Raw genomic sequence first — 14,772 nt, forward strand, 5'->3', positions numbered from 1 at the left:
TTTGAGCTGTGAGAACCGCGCTTAGGGTCCTAGGGAGGCGGCCAGGTGTCCAGCCACGTGGGGAGGACCTTGCATCTTGAGGGGCCTCTGGCTTCCAAGCCCACAGGGTTAGAGGTGGGGCTATGGAGGGGGTGCTGACCTCAGGGAAGGCAGGGCTAGCCTGTACTCTCTCAAAGGTGAGTCCATCCTCTGCCATCTGCACAGACCAGGCATTCCCTGAGGGCAGGGGTTGTGGCAGATCCACGTCTGGACGTCCCCCTCACTTACCACATCCTCACTTCACACTTCATGGGGTCGTGAAAAGGGTGCAGACTCTGAGGCTCCAAACCCCGGCTCCTCCGCCCACGGTGGACCCTTGGGAGGGTCACGCAACTGCTCAGAGCCTCAATTTCCCCAACCATTATGAGAATTGCAGACGCCTCCTCTGATCTTCTCACGTGATCAGCTATTCTGCTTCCATCACTTCCCTAAACCCTTAAAACCCCCACAAGGGGCACAATTCTCCTCCCCCTGACAAACATGCTCAGAGAGATGACACTTGCTAAGGTCACACAGCCTTACCTCGACCCTTGAGTGGATGGCTGAGATGCCCTGTGCAGCAACTATCCCCTTGCAAAGAGACCCCCAGATTACTGGTTCTCATCTGCAAGAGGAGAGGGCTGAAGATTGGGTTGGAGGAGGATGGGGAGGCAGAGAAGGAGGCCCCCAGGCCCACGGGGTGCTGGTGGGAAGGCCCAGGAGAGAAGGGGAGGGGTGCCAGGCACTCCCGAGGGTCCTTGCCCACCTAGGGTGGGGGGTGGCTAGGGCCTGAGCCCCGGACGACGGCCGACTGCCCGCTGGCTGGACCGGCTGCCCGAGGCACCATCTTGAGAGCATTAGGGGCTGCTGTTCACAGATGTTTTCTGTTACGTGTTATTTGTTAGTCTAATGAAAGGAGGTGCACAGGCTTTCAAGACCTCGGAGTTCTGCGGGGGTTTTATATGGGAGGCCCGCGCGGAGCTCTGGCGGGAGAGGAGGCCGCGAGGCCCCTGCCAGGCGCGCCCGGCGGCTCCTGCTTTGATTCCGAGGTTTGCAGCCATCCGCATGGTAATTCTAGCTCTGGTTAAATGTCATTTTTAATAACGCCATCTCTGGCATGTAAACGGCTGCGCCCGCGGCAAGAGAGGCAGCTGGGAGGGGGAGGCCAATGGTGGGAGGCGGGGGGGGGGGGGGGGGGCGTGGAAGGACAGGCAGGGAGGGAGGCGGGATCGGGGACCAGTCGACAAAACCGCCGGGGGTGGTGGTCACCCTCCTGGGGGCATGGATGTCCTACCCTGCGGACCCCTGTGAGGAAAGCCTGCAGCATTGTGAGGGGCAGAGAGGGTGGGGGGATAGGGAGGAGCAGGCCAGACGGCCAGACGATGGGAGGTGGCTTTTCCAGTGACGAGTGATAGAGACCCCCAGCTCAGCAACAGAGGCTTCTGACTCCCCCCGCCCCCACCCCATCACCCTGGCAGCCAGAGGGAGTCGGGATGCTCAAGGGAAAGAGACAGGATCTTCTGCCGTGGGAACACCCCCTTCAGTCCAGCTCTTGGGGAGCCTTGGGCTGGTACCCAGTGGGCGCCTGATGAGTGTGGGGAGATGCTCAACAGTGACTATGCTTCCTTAGACCCAGTTGGGCGGCTTCCAGTGCAGTCAGGTCTCTGGGGAGGCGGAGGCTGGGCTGGGCCTTGGAGCAGCAAACACCACCCCCCCATACTGGCCCCTTCTAGATGCTTTCAAACGATGCCAGTCTTCCCTGGACCTCTCCATCCTCCCACGAGAGGACCATTATCCCCTCAGGCAAACTGAGGAGGATAACAGAGGGGCAAGAGTTAGTCCTAGAAGGAGCTTCCGAGAGCACAGCAGTGCCTACGCTTTGATGCCTATAAAAATGACTAGCTGTTGTTTAATCGCTCAGTCATGTCCGACTCTTTGCGACCCCCTGGACTGTAGCCCCGCCAGGCTCCTCTGTCCGTGGGATTTCCCAGGCAAGAATCCTGGAGTGGGTTGCCAAGCCCTCCGCGACCCAGGAATAGAACCCGATTCTCCTGCACTGGCAGGCAGATTCTTTACCACCGAGCCACCTGGGAAGCCCCACAATGACCAGGACTGTGCCAAACGCAGAGCCGGGTCCAGGCTCCAGAGGGTTTCCTTCCATGGGCTGGGACCTGGGAACATGCACTTCACTCCCTCCCAGGGTGATCCGAATGCAGTGATTCCCGGGCCCACACGTTGACAAGCAGAAGGTCCGACCCCCTCACTAGGGACACTGAGGCGCGCAGCGTCAGGGCGTGTGCCGGGTTCTAGGGCCGGGCAGGTCCCAGCTCCCGACTCTTTGTCCTTCTCCTCCTGCCTCCTGGGCAGCCGCAGCGCAGGAGGTGACATACCCTCGCCTTAAGGAGCTCGCTCAGCTTGAGGGAGGTGCTCGCTCAGCTCTGGGTGGGAAAGCCTTTGGGAAGCTTCCAGGTCTTGTCGCCCCGGGCGTCCTGCTCTCACTGCCCTGACCTCCCCGCCCCCAACCCGGAACCTTCTCCAAAGACCACAACAGCCCCGCCACCCATCCTCAGGCCGCCAGGTGCCAGCTTCTCGACTCCTCTGCAACTATTGCCCCAGCGTCCTTCCAAGGTCCCCACTGCCTCTGCCCCCCGACTGGAAGGTCCCGGCTGCACCTCCCAAGCACGAGAAAGCAGAAAGGATCACCAAGAGGGACCCAAAGTAATGTCTTCCAGAGCCGGCTTCACTTTTAGGATGCAATAAAAGAGATCATTAGCCGTAAAGGGCCCCAGGTGGACGGCGTCCTGTCATCACGGGGGCCCCTCGGAGCCGGGCTGGGAGCAAGCGGCTTCCCACATGTGGAAGGGACACGGGGCAAGGGGTCTGGTTGGCGGGAGTGGAGGGCCCAGCCTGAGCATCAGGGTCACATATTCAGCGACCTCCATTCCCAGGACACCTGGACATTCCCTCGCTCCCGGGGAGGCACGGCCTCTTGCTAGCAGCAGCTCGGCTCCCTCTGGGCGGGGAGCACCCTGCCCGCCTTGCCCTTGAGGACCACCAGGCACCCCTGCATCTGCTCAGCATGGGCGCCTGCTGAGACCACTTTCCCTGACTCTGTCTAAACAGGAAGCTCCCACGGTGTCTTTCTACTCAGCACCTCGCAAGAGGCACTTAACCCCCGGCCCTGTCCAGGCGCGATCTGGCTGCAATCTGGCTGCTGGTCTGCCCACCAGCGCCCCGCGGCCACCCTGGCCGTCAAGAGCCTGGACCCGATCATTTGGGCCAGGCTGGAGCCTTCGGGATGGGGGGTGTGAGGGTGGGTGTGGGTGCAAGTGTATTTGTGTGTGTGTGTGTGACGGTGTGTGTGTGTGTGACGGTGTATGTGTGTGGGAGTGAGTGAGCGGGTTTGGGTGTGGTGGTTGTGTGTGTTGGGGCGGGTGGTGTGTATCTCTGTGTCTGTGAGTCTGGGAAAGCCACCATGCGGTTCCCAAACGCCAGCCAGAGTTATCACCGACCTACCGCAAAATGAGAAAAATAGGGGCAACTTGCAAGCTTTTTGGTTAAGCCAAACTAAGGCTGTTTTGAGGACCATTCTCGACTCTGAGATGAAGGTGCTGAGAGGTTCTTGCTTGGATAAATGGATGGGGGCAACAAGATGGCAGTTGTCAGTAAATGGCTTTTCTTGGCCACTTAAAAAATTTTTTTATATTTATTTTTAATTTTTTGGCCATGCCACCTGGCATCGCATCCAGAGATTCAACTCGTACTCCCTACCGTGGAAGCATGGAGTGTTAACCACTGGATGGCCAGGGAAGTCCCTCTTGGCAGCTTCTAAAACTGCCCCACTCTATGCCAGTTCTTTGAAGTACCTGGAAATTCTCACTAGGGCTTGAGATCTGAAAGTTTAGGCAGCTGGTAGAAGCTCAAGGCGAGACACATAGTTGGTGATCAGAAGATAATTGCTGAATACAGTGAGTGAGTGAATGAATGGGTGAATATGGGAGCTGGGGGTAGACTAGAGAAGAAGTCCTATTGATGTTCCTCAGTCAGGGACCCTCCACAGCTCTCCCGTGTCCATGAGGCCATTCTGGACGCTTCTGGGCAGGACTTCCACTCACTCTCATACCTTCCAAAACCCCCGGCCAAGCTAGATGGTCCCCACACTGCCAGGCCTGACCCGCCTCTCCCCACCCCCCACCCTGGGGCCCAGGTCACACTGCTGAGGATGTGGAGAAGACCCCTCCCCCAGCTGCCTCATGGTCCCCTGAACGCAGCCCACACCAGCCTGGGAGTGGACATCCCTGCTCAGAGCACCCAGCATTCTGGGGGCGCCAGGGGTGGCTTCAGCGAGAAGTAGAGGGCAGGGGTTTGGGGACAGGCCTGGGCCGGAATTCCATATTCATTTGTGTGACCTTGGCAACCACTCAGCTTCTCTGAGCCTCAGTTTCTCTCTCCATAAAATGGGGATAATAAAAGGACCCGCTTCTGGTTGGTGGGAAGACAATAAAGGGTGAAGCACAGGGGTGCCCGTGGCCAGCAAACAGTGAGTAACCGGTCACCCTCACCACGTGCCATCAGAGGTGTCTGCCTTCCTCCCCACTCCCACGGCCTCTAGCCCCAGGGCGCTACCCTGCTCAGGTTCCAACACCAAATCTCCGCTTGTAGGATGTGTTCAGGGCAGCACTGGCTCCTTAAATCACTCCCAAAGTTCTAATCTCCCACCTGAGATGAGCCCCTGCACTCTGGGTCTGGCACAGCAGGAAGGCCTCCCAAGTTTTGCCTTGTCCAGGCTGGCCCCACATCCCTGCCCAGGACAAGACATTGAGAACCCTTCCTCCTGTCTAAATCCACTTAGCAACCTAACACGGCTGAGGATCAGCCCAGCGCCCCACTCCGTGCCGGACCTCAGGACCTCCCTGACCACTGTAAATCCTGGAACAAAACTCAAGTCTCCCCAACAACCAGGTAGGGCTTCCCCTGCCCCACTCCTGCGGCCCAAATGCTGCGCTGCGCCGGGGAGGGAGGCCTGGACAAAATAAAGCCCACCCCGCCCTCCCCAGCCGGGAGACCTCAGGCAGGTCACCGTGGCTCTCTGGGTGGCCCCTGTAACAGGAATGGCAACCACTAGCCCGTCCTGACTCACAGTGAGCATCTCCATGAGCTGTAAAGGAGGCCCTTTATCAAGCACCTACTATGCTACAGGCATGGTCTCCCACACCCTATAAGGGACATCACTGTCCATCACCCCCATTTCACAGATAGCAACACTGAGCCCCAGGGAGCTTCCCGGGCCTCAAGGGGGCCAGCAGGCATTGCCACGACTGCTGCAAAGTCACTTTTCTGGAGTCTTCTGGAAGGGAACAGTGGAAGCTCCTGCCCTGTTGAGCTTCTGTTCACAGGGAAGGACCCCGTGGGAGTGTCCGGTGGTCCCAGGCCCCCATGCCAGGCCTGCAAGCTCCACTCAGATGACTTGTTAAACAGAGCAGCAAGACCACCCTGGAACCAGGGGCAGTGCACAAACTAGCCAGAGTCCTCCCTGCTGACGAAAAGCCAGAGATGCAGATCCTGCAGGTCCTGCATGTAGATCCTGGGCCCCTCCTACCACGTGCCCAGCCGTTCTCAGACTGAATGCCCTGGGCTCTCAGCTCTCAGCTCTCCTGTCTCCCTGCTCCTGGGCATGTGCTGAGGAAGGCTCTCACCTGCCTGGGGGGTCCAGGCTCAGCCAGGACCCAGGCCTCAGAAGCACCACCTCCCTGGGGAGATGGGCCCATCCCAGGGCAGCTTCTCAGCCCAGATCGAATCACGGAGGAGAGACAGGAGGCGCCCCGCAGACACCTGGATGCTGCCTCCCATCCTTCAGGTTGGGGCCTGGAGAAGGGATGGGGCGGCCCTGAGGTCACACACGGAGAGGCGAGCCAAAGCCAGGAGCCGGACCCAGGTGTCCCGACCGCCCTCTTCCCGGGCTCATTCACGGCGGATCGCTCTGTCTCCCCACCCGTGACCCTGAAGGAAATGGATGGAGGGAAAGGAAGGAAGGGGAGGAAGAAAAGCAGGCCTGTCTTTAAAAGGCTGGTTCTGAAGAAATCCATTTGTCTTTATCGTCTACCCGCCCCGCCCCGTCTCGCAGGCTGGCACCTGGTACCACCCCCATCCCCCTTCTCCACGGCCTCAGAGGCTGCCGCTGCCACCTTTCAGAGCCAGTTAGAGGGAGGCTGGCTAAAACGTCAGATGTGGAAAACAGTACGGCGGTTCTCAAAACACTCAACATAGAATTCCACTCCTGGCTCCCCAAAGAACTGAAAGCAGGGACACACACCCATGTTCATAACAGTATCACTCACAATAGCCCAATGGCAGAAGCAACCCGAGTGTCCACCAATGGATGAGTGGGGAAATAAAATGTGGACAATTTTTAACACGGTGGAATATTATTTAACTTTAAAAAGGAAAGAAATTCTAACACCTGCTACATCATGTACACATCTTGAGAACATTATGCTAAGTGAAATAAGCTAGGCAACAGAAGGACAAGTACTGCATGATTCCACATCGATGAGGTCCCGAGGGTGGTCTAATTCATAGAGACAGAAAACCGTGGTTGCCAAGGGCTGGGGGCGGGCGGATGGGGAGTTAGTGCTCAATGGGGGGCAAAGTTTCAGCTGGGGAAGATGGAGAAAGTTTTGGAGCTGGATGGTGAGGATGGTGGTACAAGGATGTGAATGAACTTCACGCCGTTGAACTTGACGCTTCAAAACGACTGAAACGGTAAACCATGGTAGATGTATCTGACCACAAGAAAAATCCAAAAATGAAAGGCCAGTTGGCCCATCTCTCAAACTCAGGGGTCCCTTCAGGCGTCCCACTCAGATACTTGGCCTTGCCCGCCACCACTGGGAAAGGGAGGTGCCCACCCAAGCCAGGCGTGTCCTTGGCTTCCTGTCGCGCATCAACAGAGGTGACTCAGAGAATAGGTCCGTGAGGGGAGCCCAAATCCCCGGCCCACGGCCCCAGCCCACCCTGGCTCGGCCTGTGCCCTCAGGCTCCAAGGCCCCCACCTGAATCTCTGGGAAGGGAACCCACTGGGTCCAGGCATTTTTCCTAAACAGGTCGCAGCCCCACTGGGGCCAGGCAGCCTCCCTGGTTGCGGGCTTCATCCCTGCTTGGCTCCAGGGGTTTCGTTTATTTTCAGTGCGTCCGCATTCCTGTTTCCACCCTGCCCACAGGAGGGAATGTTTTAAGGAAAATCTCAGTTATTAATGTGGTTTCTTTTGTTGTAAGTCACTGCGAAGGCAGCAAACGAGAGTTTATTTTCCTAACGTGCTTGGCATAGCTCGGAGCCCCGGCCCAGACCTCAGCGTTTGACTTGGGAGGAACCCGAGACCCCAGTTTGCTCTGAGTCACCGGCGAAGCCACAACCTTCCTGGTCAGTTCCAGGGGGAGCCTGGTCCGGGGAAATCACTGGCAAGAATAGGCTAGATCTACTGATGACTTTGTGAAAACTAAAGATTGAAAAATCTATTCAAAAAATTTTGAGACTGCTAACCCGACAGGTTGAAAATACATCAATTTTCTATCTCATTGGTTTCCGCATTAACCTTTATTTTTCTAATAAGGGTCACCCCATTTCTTCATGGGCTTCCCAGGTGGCACAGTGGTGAAGAATTTGCCTGACAATGCTGGAGATGCAGGTTCGATCCCTGGGTGGGAAAGATCCCCTGGAGGAGGGCATGGCAACCCACTCCAGTATTCTTGCCTGGAGAATCCCAGGGACAGAGGAGCCTGGAGGGCTACAGTCCATGGGTCTGAAGAGAGTTGGACCCAACTAAGCGACCGAGCATGCATGCATGTCTCTGGTTTCAGTTGCTGCCTTTGGATCTGGAAACATCTCCAGAAGCCACAAGAAAAACCTACTTCCAAGCGTGTCCAAATCCTAAGCGAGGGGCCAGGACTCCCTCGGGGTCCAGGACTGGAGGATAAAGCCACAGCCGAGAGCCCATGGCTGCTGGCCTGGGGACCAGAGTCCCAGCACCCTGAGGTTTGGTTGCCCGCTTATTAAAGGGGCCCAGTGACGCGGGCTGGGCTCATCAGGATGGGGATGAAAGGTCCCTTCTCCTCCACCTTTGGAGACTTCAGGAGTTGGGGATCCAGACGCAGTGGGAGGGGGCACCTGCTAGAATGAGGAAGGAGGGGAGGAGGGCAGGATGCCAGCCTCTCCTCCATCCACCTTCCTGCTCAGGGGTCTGGGCCCCCGAGCAAGCCAAGGGGTTCTCTCTCCCAGGCCTGGGGGCTGCCCCAGAGCGCCTCCAGCCCTGCCCCCCCTGCCGCCTGGCAGCGGGCACCGCTGGAATGTGCCCAGTTGGCCTTGGGGAGCTGCTTGACTCGACATAAAACATTTGGGTTTCATGGCCTAGAGATTTGTTTTCAGTCTGAGGAATGAGTATAGGGTTACCTCCTTTTAATTTTGCCAAGTAAGGACATTAAAATAAAACCATCTCCAGTCATTATCCTTGTTTCATGAAAGAAAGTGTGTTTTAACACCAAAAGTGAGCTAGGAAAGATGGAATCTCAAACAGAGAATTCTTTAAGCTAGGTTTTTGAGCTTCAGGAACTCTCTGTAGTGTCCACGTTGGGCTTCCATTTGTCTGTTGAGGCCTGGAGAAAATGTCCCCAAGGGCTGAGGGCTGGGACGATGGAGCTGAGGTCTGGGGGCGGGAGGGGGGGCTCCTTGAGCCTGGCCCTGACTCTGCCGGTGGCCCCCAGTCCCTCACAGTGATGGAAGGAGATGCCCACCTCTGGGGGCAGACTGACCACCACCCTCAGCCCTGTCCCACCTGACCCCACACCCGGGGGGTCCTCTGTCCCCAGTACCTGGGAATTCCCCATGTGCAGAAGAGAAAGGGCTCCTGGACCCTCTGTGGGGGAGACACGATCCCAGGGGGGTTGCTGGGGAGGCCCGGCGGCTTGGGGGCTGCCAGGGGCCCAGGCCGAGCACTTGTGACCCCAGCTATTCTGGGACTCCCCCAGAAAAGCCCCCTACTTGGAGCCCTTCAAGCCTGTGATCAGGAGAAGCAGGGCCATCTCCTGTCCATCCCCACGGCCATGGCCAGGGCAGAAGCCCACACCCACGGCGGCCAGGACTTGAGGACCAACACCGCCCCCCCCCCCCCCACCGACCCCGGGCCTGCATCCTTCTCTCCCCATCCTACCTGCACTCCGCCCTTCTCCTTTCCCTCCTTTCTTCAATTTGCTCCTCCTTCTGTCCCCAGTCCCCAGGGGTCCCCCATGCCTCAGGGGAAACTCGGAGACCTCCCCTCTGTCCTGCGGGGGAGCCGGCTCAGAGCCAGTGGGAGACCCGACGACCTCAAACACCGGCTGGCAGGAGCCACCCAACACCAGAAAAGGGTACCCCACTTTTCTCTTGGCCCAAACCAGACACCACCCATCTTTCCACCAGGGAAACCCCAGCTCCCAGGAGGGGGTCAGCCTGCTTCCTGATCCCCTGGGTGGGTGAACAGAGGCCAGAGGGGCTGGCGAGAGGTGGGCGGACGCCACTGGGAAGGCCTTGGAGGTCATGGCACGCGGCTGGCGCCAGGCGGGCGCCCTCTGAGCGGCGCCGTGAGTAAGGTGTGTGTCAGCCGTCCCTCTCGGGTACACCCAGGCTCCCGCACAAGGCTTCCGACAAGGCTGCTGTCGCTCACCTTTTCCTGCATCTCCTTTCATCTGAAAACTGGGGTATGCAGCCACCCAGGCCTCCCTGGAGACTCCGGAGGCTGGCGCAGGATGCTGGGGACCCCAGGGACAGGTGGGAATGCTTCTGGAGTCAAGTGGGTGACTCTTAAAGGGCCCAGAGTCTCCAGCAGGTCTGCCTGCCCCCCAGAGCGGGCAGTGGTCTCAGAGGACCCCCACACCCCTTTCCAGGGCCTGGGGTGAGCAATGCGGACTCCAGCCCTCCTACTCCCTCCAGCAAACTCTCCTGGGCCAGGATCTTTGCTTTATCTTCATCTTCTCCTCTTCCAGCCACTCCCCCCTTCTTACCAAGGGCTCAGGACCCTGCAGTCCTCTGTGACTTTTTGAAGAAAAAAAAAAAAGCCACTTGGGTGGGTTGTTTGTTTTTAAAGCCCCTTCCTGATGACCTTTAACCTCGGCAGGGGAAGAGAGGCCTAGCTGGCTTTTCAGGGCTGGGCCGCTCCCCCTAGGGAGCTGCTAGCAGCGGGGGCAAACTGGAGGGGGAGGGCAGCATCCACCCCGGGCAGGGCACCCTTCTTACAAAAGCCTGGCAGTCGCTGGGTTGGTGTCCCGGAGGAGAACGGGGCAGAGGTCTCCTCGCCCCACTCGGAAGCCTCAGTTTCCCCAGCAATAATCGCACCCACTTCTCCCAGGCTGTTTGGGAGTGGGGGGCTCGAGGGGCGCCTCCCGGGGCAGGGCATAAGGCAGCGCGGCGCCCTGTGCTCCCAAGCACAGGAGGTGGATCTGGCCTCCCCCAGCCGACAACTCCCGTCCCGTCCATCGCCGACAAACAACCTCAGCGAGGGCGGCGGCGGCGGCTGCGGCCACGCCAGCCGCTCGGGAGGCGGCGCCCAGCGCCCGCACCCCCGGAGGTCCCGCCGCGGCGCCTCCTTCCCGGGCCGGGGTCCGGCGGAGCCAGCGCCCCCGCATCCGTCGCCGGTCCCGCGCTCGCCCCTTCGGGCCCACGAGCCTCTGGCCCCGCACCCCCGGCCCCGCGCCCGGCCGCGCGCCCCGGCCCCGGCCCCGGCCCCGCGCACTCACCGTCCTGCGGCGCCGCCTCGCTGCCGCTGCTGCCCCCGGACGGCTCGCGCGCCGTGCCCTCCCGCGCCTCGGCCCTGGGCGCGGGGCGCGCCGCCAACCGCCCGGCCGCCGCCACCTCCTCCAGGTCCAGGAGGTGGCTGACCGTGAAGTTCTTGCGCGCCTGGGCGCAGTCGCCCGGCCCCAGCGCGGGCGGCGGCGGCGGCGGCCCCGGGCCTAGCGCCGGCTTGTCCGGGGCGAAGGCGGGGCCGGCCGCGCTGTCCATGCCCGCGGGCCGCCCCGGGGTCGTCGGCGGCGGTGGTGGGCGCGGGTCCGAGGCGCGGGTGGCAGGCGCGGGTCGGAGCGAGCGCGCCCCGGCCGCCCCGCGCTCGGCCCCGCTCCCGGCCGCCTCCTGGCTCCGCGGCCCGCCCGGCGCTGACGTCGGGGGAAACCAACTTTCTTCCCTCCCCTTCTCTGCCGCCTCGCTCGCTCCCAAGTTGCTCCGACGCGAGCTCCTCCGGCCACACGCCCCTTCTTGAAGCAGACCTCGCCCCCTGCCTCTCCTCCTCCCCCTTCTCCTCGCCTCGCCCGCCCCCACCGCTCCGGCTGCGGGAGGGAGGGGGTCCCGCGCCAGGCCGGCTGGAGGCTGGGGGCGGGGAGGGGGGGAGAAGATAGGGGTGTCCTTCTTTCAGCGTCCCCACCCGCATTTGGAGGAATGGGAAAGTTCAGTGTTTGGGTATGTGTCTCTCTCTCTTTTTTTAATCCCCCAACAAGTGTCTGGGGAGGTGACGGTGGAGGGATTAGCAGCCCCTCTTCCATTTACAAATTCCTCCGCAGGAGACTGGGGGAGCGACTCTGGGGGAGACGGATTCCACGGAAGATGTGAAACTTCCAACCCACCTTTACCCCCATGCACCCTAATGCTGCCGTCCCTGCCCAGACGGATGAGAGTCCTGGGTCTGCCTGGTTCACACCACCTTGCACCAGGTTCTCTGCCCCAGGAGGCAGTACTACATCAAGCCTCTGGGGGTGCAGCACCCCACCCACCCCCAGCCCACTTCGGGATAGTCCAGGCCCTCCCCAAGGAAAACCAAAGCAAGAGGAAGGAGGTTCCTCCCTCCCCTCCCCAGAATTCCTAGTTTACACACGGAAGATGGATAGATAACCAGACGACAGCCAGACTGACAGATGGGTGACAGAGAGTGAGAGAGAGGCCTGCCTGGGTCTCTGCTCTTGTTTTTATTTTGCAAGGAAAGCACAGAGAAGATGCCCCCGCTGGTGAAGCGACACTGTAAGCCGTCCAGATGCTGCTGGTTTTCCCCCAAAACTGTTCTTGGAGGCCTGTCCTTCCATTGTCCCCTCCGCCACTGCAGAGCCATAACGTTTGAGCAAGAAAAATAAGCCCACCAGGAGAAGACCTTCAGAAACTCCTTTCTGGGCTGCCGCAAAGGAAACCCAGCCTGCACACACCCCTGAAAATCTGTAGACGGGCAGCCAGGTTTTGCATGAGCCTGGATTTTTCCCAGAAAGGCATCACCTCCAAGATGAGGCCAAGTGTCCCCCACATTAGCCACAGTCATCCATAAGGGTACGTGCGAGGGAAGGTTGAGGACCTGGAGATGATCAGAGATGAGGTTCTTCTTTTTTTTAATTTATTTTATTTTATTGGTCATGCCACATAGCACTGGGATCTTGGTTCCCTTCCCAGGGATAGAACCCCCACCCCCGGTACTGAAAGTGCAGCAAATTCTTCTTTCGAAAGCTGCCCAACGAGTGTCCAATGAGAAAGAGATCCAAGGGCTCCCGGGGTCCCCAGCGCTGCCCACATGTGAGTGGTTGAGTGGTTGAATGACTTTCTGAGGGACTGAGCAGGGTGGGGCTGTGACTGGGCTCTAGGAACTGTCTGGAAGAAATTCCTGCCTTGCTGGAGCACCCAGCAAGCGAAGGGTAGGGGGCGCTTATCCCTGGAAAAACACAGCCCAGCGTTCAGAGCAGCATTGGTGTTGGAGACCAGGCGCCAGGCCCAGCCCACCACGTGCTGCTGTGTGACCTCAAACACGTCCCTCCCCTCTCTGAGCCCCACCTCCTCCCCTGTGAACTGAAGTGAAATCGCTCAGTCGTGTCCGACTCTTTGTGATCTTGTAGACTGTAGCCTACCAGGCTCCTCCATCCATGGGATTTTCCAAGCAACAGTACTGGAGTGCGTTGCCATTTCCTTCTCCAGGGGATCTTCCCGACCCAGGGATTGAACCCAGGTCTCCCGCATTGTGGGCAGACGCTCTACCTGTCTGAGCCACTAGGGCAGTCCTCCCTTGTAGAAGGGGTCTAATGATGCACCTGCTGCTTGGGTTCTATGGGCACTCCTCCCGAGTGCAATCCTGGGCGTCTGGCCTAAAACACAGGACACTGTCAGCGCCAGCCTGCAGAGCTGGAAAGGGCCTGAACGTCATCCGGGTTCAAATGTAGACCTTGCACTTCTCAGCTGTAAGCTTTGGCAGCCTATTAATACTGGCCTTTCAGTTGCCGCATCTGTAAAGTGGACTCTTAGGAGGATTCAGTAGGTTGATATATGTGGGGCACCTGATACCCGGGGAGCAATCAATTAGCGTTAACAGTTACCATTTTTAGGGGACTACCCTGGAAGTCCACTGGTTAAGATTCCGCTTGCCAATTCAGGGGCACAGGTTCCATTCCTGGTCCTGGGAGATTCCACATGCCACGTGGCAACTAAGCTCATGTACTATCACTGCTGAATCCACATGCCCTAGAGCCTGTGTGCCGCAATAAGGGAAGCCACCGCAAGGAGAAGCCAGTGCACTGCAATGAAGAGTAGCCCCTGCTTGCCACAACTAGAGAAAAAGTGCAGCAAAAAAAGACCCAGTGCAGCCAAAAAAAAAAATAATAATTTTTTAAAAGATTAAAAAAACAAAACAAAACATTTATTCCAAGAAGTCATGGAAGGCAGTGATGGAAAACTCCAGCTTTAGTGCTGAGGAGACGCCAGTTTGAATCTGTGCACTGCCATTTACTAGCTGTGTGGCCTCAAAGAGGTCACTTGCTGGTCCTCCCTGAATGTGATCTGTCATCTGTATGATAAAGGGACCAATTTGAAAGGATTCTTGTGAATTTGGCATTCTTCATGTTGTTTTTATGAGGTTGCTAATTCCCTTGGCCAGTCCTGGGGCTGGTGGCTGGGGTGGTACAAGGATGGCAGAGTAGGGCCAGTGGCATTGACTGCTATTCCATAGCTCAGCTCTTGAGCGGGAGCTCCAGGCCTGAGGCAGCCTGGAATGCACCCCAGGAAACGCCAGCTAACCTGGGAAGGATGGAACTCATTACCCGAAAGGGATACAGCTAAGAGATAAATGACTTCCACGGTGATTTAGATAAACCCTGTGATGCTAACCCAGAGTGGGCAATGAAGGGAGACTTAGATTCCAGTTTGGAACGTCTCTGTTCAATGAGTGGTTGTTGAACCAGGCCCTGCTCTAAGCAGGGGGGAAGGGGAAGAAGTGAAGGGAACAGAGGAAGCCCCTGCTTTGCGGAGAGGAGCTGATCTGTTTGAGATTGGCTTCCAAGTCTGAGCATGAGTAAAAATGCATATTTGTCCCAGTCTTGAAAGCTTGCATGCTTTAAAAAAAAGTTAACTTCTCTTATTACAGAAGTGACATGTTTATTGCAGAGATTTTAGAATACACGAATAAAATTAAGAAAATAAAAGCACATATATCCCACTCCTAGAGATTTCTGAGACACAATATGTTTTATATACATATATATATATATAATTGGTTTAATGAGATTGATGATAATCTTCCTATTTATTCAGTATTGAATTGAAGACCTAGAAGAAGCTATAAGACAAGAAAAAGGAGTGAGCTGAAAATATCTTTCTAGCTTTTATCTATATTCTCGATCAATGAGAGAATAGTTAAAAACGTTATAAAAGTCAAATAATGTTGTGGTTTTTAATAGCTTTCACATTGTGTCATTAGTCTTGTCCACTATTATTTT

At 57.8% G+C, this 14,772-nt stretch overlaps 1 protein-coding gene across 1 annotated transcript in view; it reads right to left on the bottom strand.

The window, feature by feature from the left end:
* Positions 1-11,266, bottom strand: part of PRRX2 (paired related homeobox 2) — a 50,330-nt gene extending 39,064 nt beyond the window's left edge. The window contains exon 1 of the mRNA XM_065928270.1: positions 10,783-11,266. Within this exon, the coding sequence (XP_065784342.1) occupies positions 10,783-11,044 (262 nt within the window). The 5' untranslated portion in view covers positions 11,045-11,266. The remainder of the gene's footprint in view (positions 1-10,782) is intronic.
* Between the last annotated feature and the right edge of the window lie 3,506 nt (positions 11,267-14,772).

This window comes from Muntiacus reevesi, chromosome 3, assembly GCF_963930625.1.
Source record: "Muntiacus reevesi chromosome 3, mMunRee1.1, whole genome shotgun sequence".
NCBI lineage: Eukaryota > Metazoa > Chordata > Mammalia > Artiodactyla > Cervidae > Muntiacus > Muntiacus reevesi.